We start from the raw sequence: 24879 nt of genomic DNA, 5'->3' as shown, positions 1-24879 counted from the left end.
ACTTTTGATGGAGACTACTGTGTTCCCAGTATCATTAACATCTAAAGCAGTACTGAATAGAAGATGGCAAAATGCCTGCCTTCAATGGGCTTAAGGTCTCATTCATGATTTCTTTTCCAACAAAAGCACAGGATTAAGCCAGGCAGTAGTGGCACACGCCTTTAATCCCAGCACTTGAGCACCTGGAAGGCAGAGGCGGGCAGGTCTTTGAATTCGAGGACAGCCTGGTCTACAGAGCGAGTTCCAGGACAGGCTCCAAAGCTATACAGAGAAACCTTGGGGGGGGGGGGGTGGACGAACAGGATCATCAATTTTTACAGAACTCTGTCTCATTTGTCTAACTGAAATATGACAGCTCAAGGACAGTGATCCAACACAAACACATTCAAAAGGAAAAATTAAGGAGTCAATACCTCTTTGCAACTGGAGAAGAACACAATACTCTTCTTCTTTAGGTGGCTTCTCAAAAAGGAAAACAGCACACTGATTTTTTGGTGCAGCTCACAAACTATATAGTTCTGTTCTAATGTAGCAGGGGTGCTTGTAAAATCAAGAAAAACAAATTATTTTAACAATGTCATATTGCTGCTTTGAAATCAACACTAAAAAAAAAGAAATTTACCAGTGGTCCATTCTCCCAATTTCTACCGCACAAACACTTTTTTCTCTATTGTTCCTATAAAAGAAACTCACCATGGCTAAATACATCAAAATCTTCTACAGGTTGTATGAAAATATATACACACAGCGGTATAACATCAAGAGTCAACTACAAGACGGGCAATGGTGGCGCACACCTTTAATCCCAGCACTTGGGAGGCAGAGCCAGGTGGATCTTTGTGAGTTCGAGGCCAGCGTGGTCTACAGAGCAAGATCCAGGAAAGGTACAAAGCTACACAGAGAAACCCTGTCTCAGAAAAAAAAAAAAAAAAAAAAAAAGAGTCAACCACAAAAAGAAGGTAAAGACCACCATCTGTGACAAGCAGCACAGGAAAACTTTGATGGGCTGATGGCTAATGTCTACATCTTTTATTGGGTTAGGGACTAGAGAAATAAAAACATTCATCTAAGCAATTCAGACTTAATACCTGCATATTTCATGGTAAACTTGACAAAAAAGAGAATATATCAATATTGAACTCACATTAGTGATCATGTATGCTGAAGCACTGACAGGCATCCAACATTAAAATAGGTTAATACACAAAAGTATGAAGAAATGGCTAGTAAACAGATAATCGTTGGTACAGAGTAAGTACATATATAGCAGGTATAAAGAATATACTGTAGACATGAAAGTAGAAGGGGGACTTATTAAGAAGCAGAGGTTCAATGGGGGAGAAGGGAAGAAGAGAGAGTAATGGAAATGTAATGACTGCATATTATATTCATATATGTATGTATATGTGTGAAATTATGAATAAACAAAATTTTTAAGGAATGTACTGTAAACATCTCAATTTGTTACATATTTGAAAATTCATAATAATGTCTGAAAAGTATATATAGAGTTACTATTGGAAAAACTCTTATAATTTTTTTTCCAAATTAATGTGGAGTATAAAAAGATATGTGGCATTATTTAAAACCAAAAAAATTAGCCGGGCGGTGGCGGCGCACGCCTGTAATCCCAGCACTCGGGAGGCAGAGGCAGGTGGATCTCTGTGAGTTCAAGGCCAGCCTGGTCTACAGAGCTAGTCCAGGATGAGCTCCAAAGCTACAGAGAAACCCTGTCTCGAAAAACCCAAATAAATAAATAAATAAATAAATAAATAAATAAATAAATAAATAAATAAATAAATAAATAAATAAGAAATCAACCCAAACATCCATTACTAAGGAACTTGTGGAATGAACTATTAAGATACCCACACCACAAGGTATTCTGCAACTATAAAAAGAATGTAATATATCTTCATGTGTCACTGTGGAGTGACCTCTGGAATCTATCATTAAGTAAAGAAGCAAGCAACAGAATAGGAGAGTCGGATACTGTGAGACTGGTGATAAACACACATATGCATATGCTTGCATTACCAAGCGTAGACACATTGTTTTAAGGAAAAGGGGCAGATAATCCAAAAACTAAAAGTCAAATGCTTTCAGATACCAAAAGAAACAATAAAATAGAAATTACTGAAATTTAAATTTTCTAATTCAAGATAAACTCTTATGTTGAGAGAAGGAAAAGAAAAGCCAAAGTATGTAAGAAAATATCTGCAAACTAAACATTCAATAAAGAACTGTTCTCAGCCGGGCGGTGGTGGTGCACGCCTTTAATCCCAGCACTCGGGAGGCAGAGGCAGGCGGATTTCTGTGAGTTCGAGGCCAGCCTGGGCTACCAAGTGAGTTCTAGGAAAGGCGCAAAGCTATGCAGAAAAACCCTGTCTCGAGGAAAAAAAAAAAACACAAAACACAAATCTCCAATTTAGGAGAAAAAAATAAATAAAGCTCTCAACAGTCACCTGCCCAAAGGCAATGTTCAGATCACAAATGAACATAAAAGATGTTGCACAACAAATAAAGCATGTAAGATGCCCCTCGTTTACTGCTTATGAGGAAAATTCAAATTTAAAACAAGATACCACTATATACTTAAGAGCCTCCAATACCAGATTTTGAGAAATGATACAACACTTTTGAAGATAGCTTTCTTCCCAAACCATTCTTGTCACCTAGTCTAGCAATCATACTCTTTGGCATTTACCCAAAAGAACTGAAAATGCAGTCCACACAAAAAACCTGCACCCAGATGTTTAACAATTTTATTCCCAACCACCACAACTTAGAAGCAATCAAGATGCTCTATAATAAGTAAATGGATAAAATGTGTTATACTGAGAAAATAAAGTAATTTCGACAGTAAAAAGTTGTCAGGACTGGGGTTTAGCTCAGTGGAAGAACACCTGCAGGGCACACACAAGGCCCTGGGTTCAATCCTCAGCAATACAAATTCTAAAACCTTCAGACACTGAAGAACCAAAACACCCCCACTTCAAGCAAGCCACTCACCCCAGCTTGAAATAGGCCTAAGTTTCGAAATTCTCAGAGCTGCTGGCATAGGTCCCAGGAACTCAAAAGTACAAAGTCAAGATGTTTGACGGACTATCTGGTATCAACTGATTAACCACAGAATGCCCCAATGCTGGAGACAGTCTATAAAGTTTGACAAACAACTGGTCAAAACTGCAAAGTAAGATAACACAGAAATTCTGGAAAGACCCTAAAACTTGAGTCAATCAGAACTATACCCGTATTAGCACCCCTAACTGATGTAACCTTGTGATTTTTGCCTTTAAAAACCAAGCTTACAGAGAGGCTGGCACTTCCTCTAGCCTCAGCTGCACAGGGTGCTCGACTAGGTCCCTGCTGCGCTGCTTGAATTGCTCCAATAATGCTTGCTTTTGCATTTCAGTGAGTTCGTGTCTCTGGTGGTCTCTTTGGGGGTCTTGCACCCAGGGCACAACAGACACCACTGAAAAAGTCCAAACGGTCTACTGAACAATGTGTTTCCTAAAGCTATCTTGTCAGAGAAAAAATAATCGTGCTTACTTAGGACTAAAATGATAAATATTTTACAAGAGATACCTCAGGATTTGAGGATGGCTCAAGGACTATAAGATTCACATTCACAGTATATGAATGAGAGCTTGAGTTCAAATCCCCAGGACCCACATAACCAGCAGAGCATCTATAACCCTAGTGCTCCTACCACAAGATGAAAAGCAGAGACAGAGAGTCCCTAGAAGACTGCAGGTCAAATAGCCTGGTATATGCACTGAAAAATAACAAAAGGACTTTGTTTCAAACAAGGTACAACCAAGACTGTCCTCTGACCTCCACATGCACACCATGGCAACCATGCACCTACAAACACACACATACATACACAAAGGTGTGCACATGCATATATACAGATAAAGAGAGGAAAATACTTAGAGCCATAATGAGCTGTAACTATGAATATTTACTAGCATTCTGTTGGGAGCACAAAGTTCCTTGCACCCACAGATCATCAGGGAAACCAGGAATGTTAATCATGCAGGACTGTCTCTTCAAAGGAGTAGATGAATACTTGTTTTCCACCCATAAGGCTGGGAATGGATGTTGTTAATGAACTGGTGATCTTTGCTATCTGTAGAATCAGACCTCACCCAAATCCCCCAGAGTGTTTATCTAGACTCACACCCACCAGACCTTTATCTTTAGCTTTGTTTCTCAGTCAACAGAACCCAATAGGACCCACCCTTAAGGGAGATGTCACTGTACCTGACCTCTGCACTATCTCAATCAGAGACTACACCAGATCCTAGGCCCCTAAGCTACAGAGCCCAGCTCCATAGTCACGTGTACTTGGAGTTTCAATGTAATCATGCTTCCTTGTGCTCTAGGGATTGTGTTACACCAGGAAGTTTTCCCCAAATTGTACCATGTTTAAATACACTCACAATAAACTGCCTGGTGTCAGGTTCTCTAGGAATCCATCAGCACCAATTAAGTTGGGCTGAATAAAATTTTTCTTCTTGCCTCTTGCAGTTCATTTCCCTGCCATCTGTGGCACTTGCAGGGATGAGACACAGACACAGACACAGACACAGACACAGACACACAGACACACACACACACACACACACACACACACACACACACACACACAAAGGACTCCTCTCATTCCTAGATTTAAACAATATTCCTAACAAATCTACATAACATTTTGTTTAAAAAAAAAATTTAAACTTTGTTGTAAATTCCACTCTCTAAGCAATGTAACGTAGAAAGCACAGATATATACAACTAGTCTACTAATAGTAAGCTATGACTCTCCCTTGGGAAGCCCAGATCCCTATCTGAGTATTCCTTAGGATTACACTAGACACCTCACTATTAACCCATGTGCTTAGGAGCTACATTAAAAGTACTTTTTAAAAACCCTGTGTCACACTGACTTATCCTGAAACTCCTTCCAGTGATCCCCAAATGGAGTTTCCTAATAGGTAAGAGAACTATTTTGACTGATGTCAGTGACAGTGAGGAGTCATGTCTCTGTCCCTGTCACCTACGCCAAGATACACCTCAGAAAATCCCATGTGACCTCGTTTAATAAATCCTGTAGCAAACCTTCGAAGACAACAACTTCAAAAATCACCAAAATCCTATACAAAGACACTGAAGTGCTACACTCCTTTGAGAAGCCCACAAACATACTTTAATGTCTTGTCTTTCTGGGGTGCCTCTTTCTCTTAACCTCATACTGAAGATCTTTATTATAATCTTTTTTATTTTTTTTTAAAGATTTCTTTATTATGTTTACAGTGTTCTGTTTGCATGTATCCCTGCAGGCCAGAAGAGGGAGCCAGATCTCATTACAGATGGCTGTGGGCCACCATATAAATGCTGGGAATTGAACTCAGGACCTCTGGAAGAACAGCCAGTGTTCTTAGCCTCTAAGCCATCTCTCCAGCCCTATAATCTATTTTAATAAACTGTTTCATAATATCTAGTACTGAAATTATTTTCTGCATAAAAGTCAAGAATTCTGGGTTTGCCTAAGTGGACATCTCTAATAAAGCTCAGATCACTATCAACAACACTGTGGAGCAGTGATCCACATCTACCTCTGCAGACAACTTGCCCAATGTATTTAGCCCTAGGATGGAATCCCATGACAGAAATCATACCTCATGTGCAGCCAAAAAGCAAAAGGAAAGGGAAGAGACATAGGGTTTCCACATATCCTTCAACATCAAGCCCTTAATGACTTCCAACTATACTGCACCCTAAAGTTTTCCAAAACCTCCCAATAATACTACTGGAGAGGGCTCAAGCCTTCAATATATGAACCTCTGTAAAACATTCCATATCTAACAACAGTCCTAACATAAACTATATACTTGGGGTAATAAGGTTACAACAGGGTATCTACATCAATGTAGCAAAGGTTCAACTTTATTAGGAATGTTGGTACTAGAAGGGACTAAGTGGCAGAAAGAGGCATATAGAAATTCTCAGTACCTTCCTCTCAAACTTACTGTGATTCTGTAACTGCCCTAAAAGATCCCTTTAAACAGACAGCAATGTAGCTCAGCAAGCATAGTGCTTACCTAGCATAGCTGAGGTCTTAAATTCCATACCCAGTGCCAAACACAACCCTGTATGGTGGAACAGGCATGTACTCCCCACATTCAAGAGGCAGAGCCTCTTTGAGATCAGTCTGATATACATAAGACCCTGGCTCAAAGCAAACAAAAGTATTTAAAATTAAAGCAAATAGGCCATAGCCACAAAGGAATGTGTTAACAGAGCAAAATAAAAAGAAATAAGTTGATATTCAACAACACAGAAACTATTTCGAAGTACTTTGTTACAATGCCTAACAAAAAAAGAAATGCAAAGGAACCTAAGACTTTTCTAAGTAACCAGTGTTGCTAATGTTGGCAATACCCTTAGACTATTGTAGATTTGATGACTAATTAAGTATAAGTCTGTAGAAAAGAAGGTACTTGGTACAAAGAACATACTTTTTTAAAAAACAGAGCTAAGTACAAAGCTCTCAACCTTAACCTTGATTTCTAAGTAAGAAGCAATGCACTTACTCTTAAAAAGCTTATATGCTGAAAAACCCCTACACACAAAACCCATCCTACCAGCACTTAGATTCTGACATTTAAATTACATATCCTGCTAAAAGGATTTTATGAGAGCCAGAAAAATGTAAGATGAACCTAGAACACTGTAAAGCAATGAGTCTAAGGACCAAGGGTAGACATGTCACACCAACTCAGGAAACAACCTGAACATCATATTCTAAGACAAGCACGAGACAACTCCAGAGAAAATATTAAATAAAATAATTTCTGTTACATGAAAAATGTAAAAATAGTTTAAATCTATATACTAAAAATCATTAATTTATCAGAGGTATCATTAATCATCAAATCTGAGTCTTAGTACAAAAGAAAAAAAAAACTGGTCACAGTATCAAGTAAGCTACCAACTCAACCTAAAAGCTGATAGAGAGAATAAAGCACATATTCATTAGTCTAACTTTCCTCTAAGAACTGTTCCCTAGCCTAACACAGTTTACACAGGACAGCTGATGGATATAAAATAATTCCAGCCAAGAAATGATACAGACAGAATTACATAATGTTACAAATCCTAATGAAATAATGGAGCAAGGCAGTAATCATCCGTTGCCAAAATTATAAAGTTATAATATACTTTATATACTTTATTGGTTCCTACCATAAAGTAGCTGACTGCATGAGTTTAACCTTTCGACCCAGAACTCTAGCTAGATTTAATACAAAACAAAAACTTTTTTAAAAAGACTGAAGGTACCTGAAAAGCAACAAAGGCAGTCAAGATTTGATCTACTAAAGGAAAAAACAAGTATGAGGCAGGCCACATATGAACTTCATTTTCCACCCAAATCATCTACTCTCAAGACAAGTGACATACAAAACCCCAAGATCAACATTTTAGCCCCAAGATCTCCAAAGAAGAAAAACTGTAACTAAACCTTTCAATTTACCCTAAAGGGGTAAGCCAGTTCCTAAACTGAGTGTACACAGGAAAAATGTGTGATACTGACAAGCAAAAAGCTTCTGTAGGAAGCTATAGAAATGAGCAAAGGCCGGGCGGTGGTGGCGCACGCCTTTAATTCCAGCACTCGGGAGGCAGAGCCAGGCAGAGCCAGGCAGAACTCTTTGAGTTCGAGGCCAGCCTGGGCTACCAAGTGAGTCCCAGGAAAGGCGCAAAGCTACACAGAGAAACCCTGTCTCGAAAAACAAAAAAAATAATAATATTATTAATTAATTAATTTTTTTTAAAAAAGAAATGAGCAAAGATAATGGCAGTCTCACATTATAGCTTGAGAGCATGTCACCAAGGGCCGACAGTATAGCTCAGTACTATACCACCTGCCTACCATGCACAAGGTGGTAGGGTGACATAGTAAAAGGATAGCGAAGGATTAACTAGTAAAACAGTAACAAAAGAAAGTTTGAATAACCCAAATAACTAGTACCAAGGTAGATATTAAGGTCAAAATTTAGTAAAGATGATATATTTTTAAGGATTAATGTCTAATATTAATACAAAATACAATACTACAATACTAATTCTGTATGTACACAATAGCTCAACAACATTATCTAAAATTTGAAATCTTTCCTACTTCTCTACATAATTTAACCTATAGTCACTGAAAAACATGACTAATTTGCTATGGCACAACAACAGCTATTTCCCTGAAAACCACTATAAGCATCATTTATCCATATATAGTAATATAAAGAAAACACCAGTGTACTTTTTATAAATACATTCTGATGTTCATCTTTAAGAAAACATAAACTTAATTCTTGGGTCTTTCATACAATTTGAGACGATCATTTACATACAATTGTTTTTAGAGTTTAGGTCTCAGTCTGGGTTTGCAACTAAAGACTAAACCCTAGAGTCTCATGAATGTTAGGGACAAAATCTATCACTGATTTATATGCTGTGCCTCTTTTAACTTTTTATTTTAAGGCAGAGATTCACTAAGTGGCTATGGTAGGCCTTCAATTTGTGATCCTCCTGCCTCAGCCTCCCAAATAACTGGACTTACAGAGCTGCACCAGTAATCCAGGCAAGACAGTCTTGTTTATCTTTCTTAAACTGTTAACCACAGAAATGCTATTAAAGAAGAAAAGTCTATAAAAACATTACACAAAAGACCCAGCAGCACCTGCTTTCATTTAGTGCTTCAGAATCTTGGATCAGAATCCTACAGTCATTACTGTAAAGGCACAACTGAGTAAGTTACATATTGATACATCTGCCTTAAGTCACAGCTTTACAAATGGCAAAACTATGTTTCAAAACTCATTTGTTATATGAAATGAAAGTATGTGCATTCAAATCTTACTAAAATCTTATGATCTATAGATAACCAATTCTGCCATCAACAAGATGTAATTCAAACTAACCTAGAGACTGTCTACATCAAGTTTATCCTAACAAAAATATTAAGATACCTCAACATAACTCAAAAAAAAAAAAAATGTCCCCTCAAGAGTAAGTCAAGGAAACACTATTCCTCTAGTACTTCTTACTATCCCATTCCCATGTCCATGTAGCCAAAGCCATCAGAACTCATATTCTCCAAAGTGTATCCATCAAAATCCCAGAAATCATGGAGTCCAGGTTTTTCTTTCTTTTTTTAGTGGGTGGGGTTGTTCGAGACAGGGTTTCTCTGTATAGTCTTGGCTGTCCTGGAACTTGTTCTGTTGAGCAGGCTGGCCTCGAACTCACAGAGATCTGCCTGCCTCTGCCTCCCAAGTGCTAGGATTAAAGGCATCAGGCACCACCACCCGGCTCAGGTTTTTCTTTCTTCTTTTTTTTTTTTTTTCTTTTTTTTTTTGGTTTTTCAAAACAGGGTTTCTCTGTGTAGCTTTGCGCCTTTCCTGGAGCTCACTTGGTAGCCCAGGCTGGCCTCGAACTCACAGAGATCCGCCTGGCTCTGCCTCCCGAGTGCTGGAATTAAAGGCGTGCGCCACCAACGCCCAGCTCAGGTTTTTCTTTAACCTTAGACATCTGGTCTACAAAGTCAAAGTGGGTTAAATACCTATAGTATATATTTATATTTAAGAACTATATTTTAAATTTTTCAATCAAAATTATAATTCTTTTCCAAACCTTTCTTTAGACTGACATTTCATCAAAAAAGGAAATGAAACTTTTAAGATGAAACAAGAGCAAATTTGAATACAAATTGATATCTTTATAATATCAAACTTATTGTCAATGTAAAATGCATCTTCAGAAGTCAACTGTGTCCATAGTCTATAATGACTCATATCAGGTATTAAATACTATTTAAAACACAATTCCAACTATTTTTATCCCACAAACATATACATTCTTGACTGTCACATAAACTTATATACTACAGTCTACACTTATCAAGTCTAAGATAAAATAACAGTAGCTGTACTAATTCCAAACAGAAAACCATTTGGGTAAATATTAGTACATTTGATATGTTCCATAATGCATTACTACTGCTTAACAGTGTGACTTTGTACTCACTTGTAATAGATTTAGCACACTGTATCCATCCCACTACTTTAGAGTCACAATGTCCAAAGAAACATTAAAGATTCTGAGAAATTCTGTCAAGAGCAGTATGTGACTTTAACTCAGTGTTTGCTCTTATCATCTAAAAATTGATGTTTTCTCTCTCGTTTATGGTGGAAATAGTTAGTAAATGGTAAAAAATCTATTAACATCATATCAAAAATGTTTGTTCTCCAGACCACATTTTCAGAAATGCTACATTAAAATATTGTCATACTTAAATGCACTCAGAATTTGACTAATCTTAATAGACATGAATAGTATATCCTGTGTAACTAATGACAAAAAGCATATTCCATACAAAATAAAACTTTAGAATATCAATTCTTGAACTAAAAAGAAGGTTCAGGAAGAAAAGAGTTCCTACCTGTATTTTGCTTTTTCATGAACCCAAACATATTCAGGGTCTTTCAAACTTAAGCGTGCAAGGTCCTTTACAGATTTGGTCTGTGTGGCTGAGAAAAGTAAAGTCTGGCGTTTCTTGGGAAGATTTTCAATAATAGCATTCATGGTGTCAGCAAAGCCCATGTCCAAGATCCTATCTGCTTCATCAAGAACTGAAAAAACAAAGATACAAGTTGCTCTATATTATTTAAAGAATACATTATGCTAAATGCAATTAGTACACTGCTTGGAATCCTAAAGCAGTAAAAGACCTTGGCTAAGCTAATTGCCTAGCATGTACAAGGCCCTGGTTTCAAATTCCAGAATCCCAACTCAAAACAAAACAATAATAATATAGTGGAAAACTGATAAAATCTAAACAAAGAAACCTAGTGTTAAATTTACCCAGTACATTGTTAATCCTACTATTGACAAAGGTATCAATCATAATTATGCACAAGTTTAAAACAAGAGGCAACTGGGTAAAGGGCAATACAGAAATCCTACCACTGTAATTTTTCTGTAAATACAGAAACATTCCAAATGAAAAGCTATTAAAATACCAGTAAGTAGCCTCTCTATGCAAAAAAAGTTCATTAAAACATGATCATTTGATTTTTTAAGTTACCAAAAGTAGGTATTACTTAAAAGGAAAAAAAAAAGAGGAGGCCGGGGAGATGGCTTAGTGGACAAGCACTCGCCACGCAAGCATAAAGACTAGAGTTCAGATATCTACCCACATAAAAAGCAAAGTCCCAGCACTTAAGAAATACGGGATCCCCATGCAAGCTGGTCAGATGCACTTGCCAAGCTGGTACACTCTGAATTCACCAGAAGACCCTGCCTCGGTAAATAAAGCAGTAAAAAATAGAGGAAGACACCTGACATCAACCTCTGGACTCCATACACATCCACCCAGATTGAACACACATGCACACACATGTGCCAGAAAGAAAAAAGAAAAAAACTGTCAGTGGCCAATACTCAAGTACCTAGTTAAATTCATAGAGTCCATACATCTTCCTCTTTCAATTAAAAAAAAAAAATGAGCAACCTTGTATTGTCTTGGTTCAAGAACCCAAATGTCAAAATAAAAGCACAAATTATGCCGGGCGGTGGCACACGCCTTTAATCCCAGCACTCGGGAGGCAGAGGCAGGCGGATCTCTGTGAGTCAAGGCCAGCCTGATCTACAGAGTGAGTTCCAGGAAAGGCACCAACCAAAACTACACAGAGAAACCATGTCTTGAAAAGCAAAAAAAAAGTGCAAATTATTTCTCAGATTGTTTTCATCATGTTATCTAATATGACAGTTCCACTATTAAATCTCAGGAGAGCTTTCTTGGTAACGATCTGGCTTTTTTGGGGGTTTTTGGTTTTGGGGGGTTTAGGTGTTTTGAGGGGGAGGGTTGTTTCGTTTTTTATCAGAAATCCTAAGACCCACCTAACATCTGAAGATTGGTGGCATGAAAACATATTGTTTCATCCATGTGCTGAAGAAGTCGACCTGGTGTGCAAACGAGTATATTTATGTTGTTGATCCTCTCGGCTTCATGTTTCAAATCCTGCAAACAGTTGTTTCTTTAATTAGAGAGACGTCTCGAAGCAGCCTGTGCACCACTATAAAAGCCACTAGCATATGGGTTTTTTTTTTTGTCAGCAGTTTAGATATTTAGAAACAAATACCACTTCTTCCTTCCAGTTTTGTAACACACCCACATTTCCAAATTAAATCAAAGTCCTCAGTAAAGACCTAAGTGTTCTTCTCGACCCCTTATTCATATCCAGGATTCTGAGGCTAAAAAAAACTAACAAATGACTGAGCCAAGACTTGATTTCCTATTAAGTCAGTAAAACTGTCTTAAAAACTGGAACTACTTGCACTCTTTAAGTCAGGACTAGAACCACTGAACAGGCTCTCCCATACAGCCTCCTACATCTTATGGATGGGGGGCTAAGTAAGCAATATAGTTTACAATTTGAGACAAGAACCATCAGATGCTACTAAATATTAAAGACAAGTTACAGGTAAGGCTTGTGATGCTACATCTCTCTTGCTTATATACATTTGCATAGAAATTCAAGAACTACTTATCTTCACAGTCCAGAAGTGACCACAGCAGACACAACCATCTCAGATGTACTAAAAAGTCAACAAAAGTTGACCAGGCTCAACAAAAGTTGACCAGGCTTTACCATGATCTAAATAAATATTCCTCAAAGCAATCTATCTTCCTTTCATGTGGTATTGACACAGCAGGTTTTTAATTGTTCAGCCTCTTAGACACTGTGTCTAAAGTACTGTGTCCACATACTGCAATGTTCTCTTTCCCAAAGCACACACACAAATAGGTTTGCTCTAGTTAACCTATACATCTGTCTGTCACCTCATCGACTCAGATGCTGACAAGAACAAACTTTCTGGACCTAGGCTCTCAAAGACAGTGATCACACTGAGGCCCCACCTGGACAGCCAATCCATTTAGATGACTCCTCCATCTCCTTTCTCTCTGCCATCTGCATAGTGCTATTGAAGGAAGGGATAGATAAGGACAAACCTTTCCACCAATGATGAGACCAGCTGAAAAGTCATGATTCTTTCCTACTTTGCGAAGAACCTCAAATGTCTGATAGGCCAGTTCTCGAGTAGGTGAAATTATCAGAACCCCCAAGCCATCTGCTGAAGTCCACTGCAGGCGGTATAAGGCTTCCAACACCTTGAAGACAAAAGCAAATTTGTATTCAATAATCTCTTAGAAAAATCTGCATTGAGACTCAAATCTCAACCTTTTCCTCCAAATCAAAGACACCATCAAACAAAAGGCATTCCCCTCATAAGTTTTACCCAATCCAAGAAAACTTTTGGGGATGTTTTCTTCCAACTAACAGAAGCATCCAATGCTAATTCAAAGAGAAAAGAGAAGCCCTAAGACAATTTATCTGATGTCAGAACCAAACAATCAGAAGACCAGTTATTGGAGAGGGTATGTGTCCTCAGACCACTGAAACAGGTACAAGAAAATTATTTTCTAAACAGAAACCACATTATAATCTGTATAGCTCCTATAGTTTTACAGTAACTGAATTCCTATATGTAAAAAGACAATGCTATAATAGTAATAATAATAATAATAATAATAATAATAATAATAATCAGCTAGGATTTAAGAGAAAACTAGTTTTGAGGTATTTGAAACAAATCATGACTTTCTTCCTCCCAGGGCCAGTTGTTTTTATAGGAACCAAATTAGGAATCCAACTAAGCAAATGAGATGTAAGTGAATTCCTAAGCAATTCTACTACCTTACTACTATAAAGGACAGCTACCAATGTTCCAGGAAATTATCAACAAACCCCCAAATCCAGCTGAAGTGAGCTATTGCATAATACTATCTTCCAAGCTGAACAGCTGTCATCTTAATCAGAACAGCTGTAACTACCACCAAGTGAGCCCAGAAAGTGAGCTTGTTGATGTTTCGCATAGCAGAGGATGGAAGGGCACTGAACCCTCACGTGAGATTCTGTTCAGTCCCTCCTGTGCCTCCCTGTCATTTTAATGTCATCTTCCCTAACTGTATACGGCCTCAGTGTCTCAAGCGGTACTAAAGTATACTAGCGTAGTGGGCCAACTGAGGGGAAGCTCTCAGTGCGGCTATGGAGATGTCATAACCCATGCTGGGATGAAAACTTTCCAATGGTGCAGTTGCTTTGGAGTTATCTATCCTCTTGAAGTAACCCCTCACTCATGTTCTATAAGCAAGCCAATAAACTCACTGGCTCCCAAAGGTGGACTGCAGTGGGACCATACTTTGTTTCCTTGGTGGTATCTGCAAGGCAGAAGTAGATTTTTGCTTACATCCCCCTGAAGAAAGAATTCTCACAACATGAATATATTTCAGCCTTATCCTAAACAAGTGGCAAATATAAATACCACTGGCAGGCAACAGCTTTCTCCACCAGGTATCCTGGGAATTATAACAAATGAAAAAAGCCACGCACAAAGACAGGGTAGGACCATTCTACACTGCCACGATAGACTATCCACCTCCTTCAGAATGCAATAGCTTATAAGAGCATACTGACTTATTCATGGCAACAAGTTACTGAGTGCCTTCCATGGGCAAGGCACTGTGGTGGAGCTAAAGAGTATGAGAGCAGAAACTGGCCAGAAACTCCAACATTAAAGAACTGTTTACATAATATTTGCTTGCCTTGTAGGTACAGAATATAATAAAATTATATAATAGAGGCTGTGATCCAAAATAAATGTACTTACTGGAATGAGAAAAGCCAAAGTCTTGCCAGATCCAGTTTTGGCAGCTCCAAGCACATCTTTACCTTGCAAAGCCAACCCTATGGTCTGCTTCTGTATCTCTGTTACCAAGCGGTACTGGGCTTCTTGCAAACCTGGCATTGTAGAAAGGAGAAGAATACTTAAGAAAATTCCAAAAGGATGATGCTATGGGCTGGCTTGTATAAACAGATGGCTGCAAGTTCTTCTATTCTACCCTGATGGAAATCAGGAAAGGCACAGCTCACTTAATTCTGAAGTCCTGGAGGCTCACAGGCGAGACTTCCAAACCTACCATCCCTGAGGCCTATATCCTGAAAACTTAAAACTTATGGCTCCAAGCTTTCAACGCTGCAGGAAATGGGCCAGTGAGACAGCTCATCAGGTAAAGTGCTTGCTGTGCAAGCCTGATGACCCGAGTCTGACTCCCAGGACCAAAGTGAGAGGAGAAGGCTGCCTTCACATGGGCACTGTGGCATTCACACCACCACCCAACACACACACTCCAGGAAGAATAATAAATTAGCTGCTCTGTTTGTTTTAAGCTGGAGACTAACTGTTCTAGTGTTCAAGACAGAGGCTTATTTGAGGACTTAAGACAATATGCAGAATGGTGACAACATGGATGAACCTAGAATTATATATATTAAATGAAACAAGCCAGGCACAGAAAGATAGATACCAGACAATTGCCTATTTATAGATCCTAAAAACAAAAAGCATGCTCATTACCAGGAAGTGGGGAGATAGAAAGCTATTACTCAAAGAACACAAAGTTACACGGGTTAGGATAAGTTCAAGAGATACATTGTGGGCTGGGGATAGCTCAGTCAGCAGAGTGTTTGGATGAAGCCCAGGGTTTGGTCCCTGGATGTATGTCTATAAAACCAGTAGTTAGGACGTAGAGACAGAAAGATCAGAAGTTCAAGGTCATCCTCAGCTACAAAGCAATAGTGGTAATGGGGCCAATCAGGGATATATGAAACATATCTCAAAAAACCAGATATACTGTACATCATAGTATCACAATAACTATAGTCAATTATATACTTTTTATGCTTGAAAATTGCTGAGAGTCTATTTCAGTGCCCTTATGCAGGAAAAATAAGTGCATTAATGAGCTTGGTTTATATACATAGTTCAAGTCATATTGTTGCATACCATAAACATACACAATTTTCGTCAAAAAAGAAAAAATATGACTCCAAAAGACAGGCCATCTGCAAGTCATGGTGGCAAGCCTATCACAGACAGTCTCTTAAAACCAGGGAACTATTCCTGCCAGCATCTTATCCCAGGACTTCCAGCCATCAATTCTCAGAAAATGTCTGCTATGTAAGGCTGTTATTTTGTTACGGCTACCCTAGAAAAAAATAATGCAAAGGTAACATATGTTTGTTTGTTCTTCTGTCAAACTAACAGAATCATCAAGTTTCAGTCTGAACCTTTCTAACTAATCTTCTTCAACCAATCCAGAAAGAACAGGAAATAAAAATGGTTAAAATTCAGTATTTTAGAGGTGGGGTTGATGGTACATGCCAGGCGGGAAGAGTACAGAGTTTGAGGGCAGTCTGGACTACAGAGGGAGTTCAAGGCTTTCCTGGACTACAAAACAAAACTGCTTCAAAAAAGCAGACCTTGTATTTATGGTATTTCATGATACCACAAATGTCGAAAGATTTTTTTTTTCAGGTTAACCTTTCCCTAAACTATCTTCTCTTAAAGAAAAGGCACAGGGCTAGAGAGACGGCTCCATCAGTAAAGTGCTGACCTCACAAGCATGAGGACCTGAGTTCAATCCCCAGGATCTACAAAAAATGCCATATATGGTGTGTGCTCTTCAACCAAGACTGGGAGGTAAAAACAGGAAGACTCCTGGGCTTGATGGGCAGGCAATCTAGCCTAATGAATGAGCTCCAGTCAATGAGAAACCCTGCCTTAACAGAGATAAACAGTTCCAAGGCTGTCATCTGGCCTCCACACACAAGCACATATATACATGCATACACATGAACATACATATGCACTTTTTAAAAAATTGAAAAGACATGAATAAATCTAACTATTTATCCTAAAATGACCATATATACCTACCTTTCAATGTTTTTTTGGACAAAGGGAAATCTGAAAATCTTGTAATTTCATTTACATTTATCTGGAAAAAAAAGATTGTAAAAAAGAAATAATGTCAGATAAGAATTGCTAGATGATTCATTAGTTCATAATAACCACCATCACCCCTCTACCCTACATTGTGCTGCCTAGCTCATCCTTCATATAGCAGAATTAGAGGCAAACCACCGCTTCTAAATAAAAGCTACTCATTCAAATAACATCAAGTCCCATGGCGGAACAAATTGGCAGATACTCTTATAAACAGGACATAAGATGTGTTTCTCCTTCCTTATACTTATAGCACCAGTAACTAATGAGTGCTTTCACAGGATGTAGAATACCCAAAGGAGGAAGGAGTAATGTTTAACACTGACTGTCAGCATAAAAGAATACAGAATCACTAGGAAATAAACTTTTAGACATGTCTATGATGCAGTTTCTAGATTGGGTTAACGGAGGCGGGAAGACCCAACCCAAACGTAGGCAGTACCAGCATCCATCTGTCTCCTAACCGTGGACAAAACATGACCAGCCATCTCACACCCCTGCTGCCACCTCCTCCCTGCCAAGAGAGACTGAATCCCCTCAAACTCTAAGCCAAAATTAACCCTTCCCTCCTTAAGATGCTTCTTGTCAGGTATTTTTGGCTCACAACAATGAGATAAGTAACTAATACAGAAAAAAATGATACCAAGAACTGGGACTGTTGCTATGATAAGACTGATGGTGTGATTTATACACCTTCAGCACTTGTCCGAAAGAGGAAATGTAAAAGAGTATGAAAGTTCAAGCTAGAGAACTCTTGGAGTGTGCAAGCACACCTGAATAAGATATTCAGGTGACAGTTCAAAAGACCAGAATGCCAAGAGAAATGCAGACAGTGGAGGCCCAGTTCATGAAATTCAGAGGGACACAAAAAGACTGTCCAGACCTATACTAGAAACCATTCATGTCATGCTCTGCTCAAGACTCTGACTGCCTTCTGCCTGTGTCCTGAGAACATGAATGAAGATAAACTCAAAAGTAATGGCTTAATTTGTTTTGCAAGGGGATCTCAAGCCAGGGTAGCAGTCAGCCTGTCAGTGTCATGGTTACAGCTTACTACTCTCAACCAGGTCTAGAGTGAAAACACGTAACAAATGAAGCAGACAGACAGGGAAAATGTACCATTTGGCAAGGAAAGAGGAAATTTAAAGTTTCAGGAAATACGATTGCTGAGAAAGCAACTGTAAACTGTTAAGATTGGAACCATTAGGGGAACACTATGTTCTGCTGGAAAAGGTGCTTGAGAACAGGACTCTACCTAATGAAGTCTCCATCTAAAGGAAATGCAAATTCATTTGAAAGAAAAGGACCTAAACTGAGAATGCCACTGAAGAAGCTCCCCGCTCTGAAGCCAACCACCTAGGAAGGGTTTTCTGGGGTGGACACAAAGAAGCTGACCCAAGTGTACTCCAAAGCGGCCAGGCTATATCTCAAGCTGACAGGAGAACTTGCAGTTTGGCAATGCCATCCACATATACTAGTTTTATAGGCGCAGGCAGAGAAGATGCAAGAACAGGGGATCATGGAGGTTTATGCTAAGGTTGTAAAAGCCCCTAAGGCCAGGCAAATGTGTAGCAGGGTCAGAGTCTCAGCAAGAAGGCCCTGAGAAGCCATTATGTGTGATGTGTGATGGCAAACACTAAGATGCTGGACCATAGGAGGTCCACTGATGAAAGTTCAGTCACAGAATGGAAGCAACCCAAGAGGGAGGGCATGTGTGTTGCAGGGGATAAAGCTACAGAGGTGGAGTCATCCAAGCCCAGATGATTCCTTCACTAGTCTCCAGTGTCAGACCTGGAATTTCAAGATTTGTTATTTGTCCTGCTAGGTTTCAGTATTGCTTTCATCAAATCATTCATTGCTATGACTCCATTCCTTCCTTTTGGAATGAGAATGTTTACTTTGTGCTATTATGTATTAGAACTATATAACTTGTTTTTATTTTATAGGAGCTCACAATTAAGAGCTTGCCTGGCCTCAGAAGAGACTGGACTTTTTAAACAATGTTGGAACTAGTTTAAAAAAAAAAAAAAAAGAGCCGGGCGGTGGTGGCGCACGCCTTTAATCCCAGCACTCGGGAGGCAGAGCCAGGAGGATCTCTGTGAGTTCGAGGCCAGCCTGGTCTCCAAAGCGAGTTCCAGGAAAGGCGCAAAGCTACACAGAGAAACCCTGTCTCGAAAAACCAAAAAAAAAAAAAAAAAAGAAAAAAAAAAAGAAAAAGAAAAACCACTATGGGGACTTTTAGAGATGAAACAGATGTATTTTACATTATGAGATGGTCTTGAGTCAATGGCAGACAAAGGGCAGAAAGTCACATCTTTAAAGTGATATGTTTAGACATCAAGTTGCAAGAGGTAGACTGTGACAGTTGACACAATCAACTAGATGAAATCTAAAATCGCATAGGATAAAAACTTCTTGACATAACTGCCCAGAATTTCTAGTCTGAGCTAACTGGGGTGCAAAGACCTAAATGTGGACAGCACCATTCCATGGGCTGGAATTCCAGACTAAATAAAAAGGAGAAATTTAGATGAATACCAACATTCAATTTCCTCTGCTTCCTGACTCTAGATACAACATGACCAGTGGCCTCATGTTCCTGCCATCAGGTCTTTCCTGCTATGGCATACTATATCTCCTCATTACAGTCGAAATAAACTCTTCTTTCCTTAAGCTGCTTTTCTTGTCAGGTATATTTGGACATAACAAAGAGAAAAGTAACTAACACAGAAGAGGCAGGCAACCAGCTCTGTAAGCTCCACCAGACATAGCACAGGCAAGCAGTGCTTTCAAAGTATAAAGTGTAGTACATCTTCCTCAAGTCTGCTAGTCTCCTAGAGATTCAAGTGGGAAAAATGAAAGTTTTAACATCGCACTGCCAACCATTCCAGTACAGAGCTATGCACATGTTATTATGAGGAAGAAATAGGAAGTCTTGATTTAGCTAATGCCTACTAGTCAAATCCAATTTGCTACCTGACTTTGATAACAGATTTGGTGAAAAACAGCTACAGGCAGCCATTTATACATTATCTACATAGTTGTGACAGGTTGTAGACCCCACAAAGCCTATTATTAAATATGTAGCACTTTGTCAACTCCTAGTCAGAAGATTATATTCAAGAGAATTCTTGAAACCTACAATAGGACATGATCTTAATGAACAAAGTAACACTCCTCCCTTTGTCCTTTTCTTAGAAAAAAGACACAATGACTAGTATTCCACCACTCAGTCTCCTCAGTGTCAAATTCCCTCTAAATTCTGTGTCCTTCATAATAGTGAGCAAATACTTTTAAGGATTTCAACATTGGTTGGTGCAAGAGAGCAGAATAATAGATTATCATTTAATCACCCTCTTGTACTTTTTACCTCGACCCCCCACCCCCGTCTGATAATACCTGTTTCTCACAAACATTAATGCATGGAATAAAAAGGATAAAAACACCACAGAATGTTCCATTTACTTCACTCAAAAGAAAAAGCAATCTGCCTCCAAGCACCAGGTCAAATTTTGATTTAAAACCATTTGCAGAATGCTGCATTTCTCTATAGCACGGCTGACTGTAACAGTCTTGGAGTGACTCGGGAAGAGTGAAAACAGTTGCTGAACTAAAACAAAGAGCTCCCTATTCTCCTAAGCCTCACTCCCCAGTTCTGCACCACTCTATCACTGTGCACACACACACTCCTCCTCCCCCACTCACATCGCCAACCTTCAAGGCACGCCCTTCCCCTTTCCTTCACATACACATACCCTACCTCCCCCATTATGCATTGGGAGCTGTTTGAGCTGTGCCCTGAAGCACCGCCCAGCGGCTGTAACTGTTGCACCTGCCTATGACCTTGAGGTACATGCCCCTGGGGTGTGGCCGCTGGGGGACCCTTAAGACCTGGGATGCCCTCTCTCTTTGCTACCTCGTGGTTTTGGATGCTGGAACGGGCCAGGGCAGAGCACGCTAGAGAACAACATTGGACCGTGCCTCACCCTTCCAAGATCCTGTGACAAACTCCTTGATTCTGTCTTGTGAGTTAACTCCCAAATAAATTCCTTTGCTCATTAAACAGACTCTGTGGATTGCTAGAAATATAATCCCATATATAATCCCAATATTCCAGATCCCATGCACTTATCCTCCTCCTTCCATAAATTTCACTCACACCCTAATCCTCCACACACACATATATTCTACTGCCCACACAAATGCATATTTTCCCAAAACACCCCATCACACACACACACACACACACACACACACACACACACACACACACATGCATGCACCCCACACACCCTTCCCAAATATATGCATAGCTCTCCTACCATCCCAAGGCACTCTCCTCTGCCCCCCAACGAGGCCTCCTTTCCCACACACACACTCTATTCTCAATCACCCCCACTTTACCCACCCACACACACCCCTATTCCACACCTTTACACACATATCCTTACCACAAACAAACCCTCTCACACACATACCCTTCTCCCCACATACACACACTCCTACATACATCCTGCTCATAGGTACACACACCCCTTCCTGCCCACATACCCGTAACATTGCCCCACATGTTCCACATCCTCACCATTACACACACACACACACACACACACACACACACACACACACACACACACTCCCAGTATACAAATCCTCCCATTCACACACTGTCTACAACCAAGCCAGGCCAAAGATCAGCAACCTCAAGAGGGAAGAGGAAAAGAAGTGATTCACCCTTAGATGCTATCAAAGGTAGCATGGGTATCCTGGCTGACACCCTGATTTTTTTGGCCAATGAAAGTGATTATCACACTCTGGACTCCAGGCGTATAAAAATATAAGCTTTTAAACCAAAAGTTTATAGCACTGTGTTACAATGACAACAGAAACTAATTATAAAGTTTATAAGTTTATAAAGTTAGGAAGGAAGGCTGAGGTAGAGGAGAGAAGATAATGACTGCTAGTCTTAATGGTATCCTGTAACCCAAGTGTGTAGATTCCACACAGGCAGAAATAAGGATGTGAACTCTGAAAAGCTCTGGGTCGAGCAAAAGAAGGAATCAGAGATCCACAGGTGTAAATCAAGCAAAGGCTAAAGCTACATTCCCTAAGCAATTCTAGCCACAGTCCAAAACGAAATCCAAAGGCAATTTGTTTTTTTGGTTGGTTGGTTGGTTGGTTGTGGGTTTTTGAGATAGGGTTTCTCTGCATAGCCTTGGCTGGCTTGGAACCTGCTCTGTAGACCAGGCTGGCCTCGAACTCTGAGATCTGACTGCCTCTGTCTCCTGAGTGCTGGGATTAAAGGTGTGTGCCACTACCACCACATCACAGATACACCCTGTCCCCAAAGTAATTTTCTTTTAATGGATTCTTCTTTAACTGATTATTTCTATATGACAGGCATTGTAAATAATGCTTTCTACATATTATTTTACTAATTCGTCACAACTTATAAGGTAGGTACTATTGCTAAACCTTTTAAAGAGAGGAACTAGTGTAAAACATAACCAGAGTCACACAGCTGGTGAACAAAATCATAATCAAATTATCTGAACTCAACACCCAAACTAACTCTTAAATGCTACCAACTCTCAACAGTTTATCTTCTGTTGATGTTGTTGTCTAAGCTACAAGATAACAAATAATGACTTTAATTCCAAGATGATTGCACCTATTAAGTCCCTACACTAGAAAGGTGGCATTCACAGAGAGTCTAAGTGAGGCAGATGAATGCTGAAAAATGCGGGTTTTATGGGGAAGGAAAGGAAGTAACATTCCTAAGGAGCAGAAGCCTAGGGCAGGAAGAGATGTCAGCTTGTCAAAGCGTTAACTATGAGACTACTCAGTTTCTCTATACTGATTTGAAAAACACGGAGTAAGGGAATAAGACGGAGCAGAATTATGCTAAGGGATGAAAGCAACTGCTAAACTTAAAAGGCCAAAGCTCTGGAAACAGACACGGGTCTAGGTTCCAACTCCATACTACTAGATGTGAGAAATTAGGGCAAGGTTTTATCCTCTCCAAACTCTACTGTTCTCATCAATAAAATGAAATATTAAGATCCATACCTAAGATAGAGGCAAAGAATACACGTAAAACACATGGAGAGTACTTTTAAAGGTAGATATTATTTCTATTATTTTAAGCATTTCCCAAGAAGAACAGCATTCTCTTATATCATTCCACATTTCATTATCTTATTTATTTTGTTTTTGAAACAGTTTCATGTATCCCTGGCTGACCTCGAACTTGCTGTAAAGCTGTGGAAGACTCTGTACTTCTGATCCCCCCGCCTCCACCTCCCTAGTGCTCAGAATGTGTCCCGTTTATGTGGAGCTGGAGATGGAACCCAGGGCTTCCTGAATGTTGGGCAAGCACTCTCCTGAACTATACATCCTCGGCGCTCCCTCCATCCGCTATGGTTTTTCCTCAGCTGTCACTACCGCCCTACTCTGTAATCCCTGCTGCACTAAGTGTCCCTCCCGGGAGTATTACCGCATTTCTATCACTTTTCCCAGAACTGTGGCAAGCAGAAGAGCCAGACCTGGGTAGTGACACCCAACAGACTTACCTGTGAGGCCTCCCTGGCCGGGTCCGCCCCTTTCCCGCACCACCACTCCCCGATGTCCACCACCGCGACGACACCGCCCCGCTGCGCCCACCCGCGCTCCCCAAAGCCCGCCTCACCTTCTCGTAGTTCTGCATCAGGCGGCTGATCCCCTCGCGCTCGACCTGCCATTCCGGCTTCTTCAGCTGCTTCCTCCGCTCCTTCTTTTGGTTCTGCCTGTGGCTGTGTTTTTTCTTCCAGCGATTGAAGCTCCGCACCGGGTCCGGGCGGGTTCCCTGACCCAGAGAATCAACCGTTTTACCCATGGTGGCGGCGACCAGGTCCCCAAGTCGCCCCCTGACGCGAGACACCGCTCGCTTTAGGTACCGCACGGAAGACGCAAAACCAGCGTGTGGAGAGCGCTCCAGAGCGCATGCGCAAGGCCGGGAGCCCGCCCCCAAGCCTTTAAAGAATGGGCACACTCTAATGACGACAGTCAATGCGCGGGCTATGATTGGTAATTTGGCTTCCGCAGGGCGGAGCGACCTCAAGGCACGGGGAGAAGCATGCTCGGGGGAACTGGGAGGGCTCTGCTGCTGCTGGAGCGGGCGGGGGCGGGGTGGGGACTTCTTGGAACTGCGCATGTGCGCTGCTTATTGCTCCCGTGGTGATGTCATACTATCCCAAATTAAAATACTGTTATCCATTTGTTCTGGGTTCAGATGTACCCAGCATTTAAGAGCGCGCTTCTACACGTTTATCGAGTATGTGGTTTGTAATCATAATCTTCGTTCTGCATATTTCGACCCAGAGAGCAGAAAGATTTACCAAAATCTGCTAGTTAATGACTTATTTCCTTCCACTACAGTGTACGTCTCTAGGAATAAAAACGGACATGTATAGCTTTCAGAGTTTTCTTCTCGGCCCTTCAGACTCTAACCACAGTAGTGAGGGTACTGACACAAACTGACCGAATTTATCTTAAAATGCTGTTTTAAAAACAAAATGACAGCTAAAATTAAAAAAGAGAGAGAAAATATATATTGAACAAATCAATTGTTTTCTCTTTTTTTTTTTTTTTTTTTTTTTGAGACAGGGTTTCTCTGTATAAGAGCTTTGACTGTTCTGGATCTCACTCTGTAGACCCTAGGCTGGCCTCAAAGAGATCCGCCTGCCTCTGCCTCTCGAGTGCTGGGATGTGCTGGGACTAAATGAATGTTGCCCAGCTAATTGGTTTCTCTTTTAAGTGAATTCGTTTTTGATGAATTGGATTTCATGACACGTTTACATAGAACCTCTACAAGCACACATTGGATGGGGGGGGGGGGGAAAGGCCCAGGTTATTGCAGTGGAGATTAGCGATTTTTTT

General features: G+C 40.1%; 1 protein-coding gene across 1 annotated transcript in view; it reads right to left on the bottom strand.

Annotated features, from left to right (window-relative positions):
- The window catches only part of Ddx10 (DEAD-box helicase 10), a 184145-nt gene extending 160190 nt beyond the window's left edge, over positions 1-23955 (bottom strand). Inside the window, exons 1-7 of the mRNA XM_028864955.2 lie at positions 23651-23955; positions 16894-16954; positions 14785-14915; positions 13067-13225; positions 11953-12073; positions 10493-10682; positions 414-540 (exon numbers count right to left, since the gene is read on the bottom strand). Coding sequence (XP_028720788.1) covers positions 414-540; positions 10493-10682; positions 11953-12073; positions 13067-13225; positions 14785-14915; positions 16894-16954; positions 23651-23836 — 975 coding nt within the window. The 5' untranslated portion in view covers positions 23837-23955. The remainder of the gene's footprint in view (positions 1-413; positions 541-10492; positions 10683-11952; positions 12074-13066; positions 13226-14784; positions 14916-16893; positions 16955-23650) is intronic.
- Positions 23956-24879: the final 924 nt, after the last annotated feature.

This window comes from Peromyscus leucopus, chromosome 7, assembly GCF_004664715.2.
Source record: "Peromyscus leucopus breed LL Stock chromosome 7, UCI_PerLeu_2.1, whole genome shotgun sequence".
NCBI lineage: Eukaryota > Metazoa > Chordata > Mammalia > Rodentia > Cricetidae > Peromyscus > Peromyscus leucopus.
Note: the sequence above shows the minus strand (reverse complement) of the source record. Positions and strands in the feature narration are given on the sequence as shown.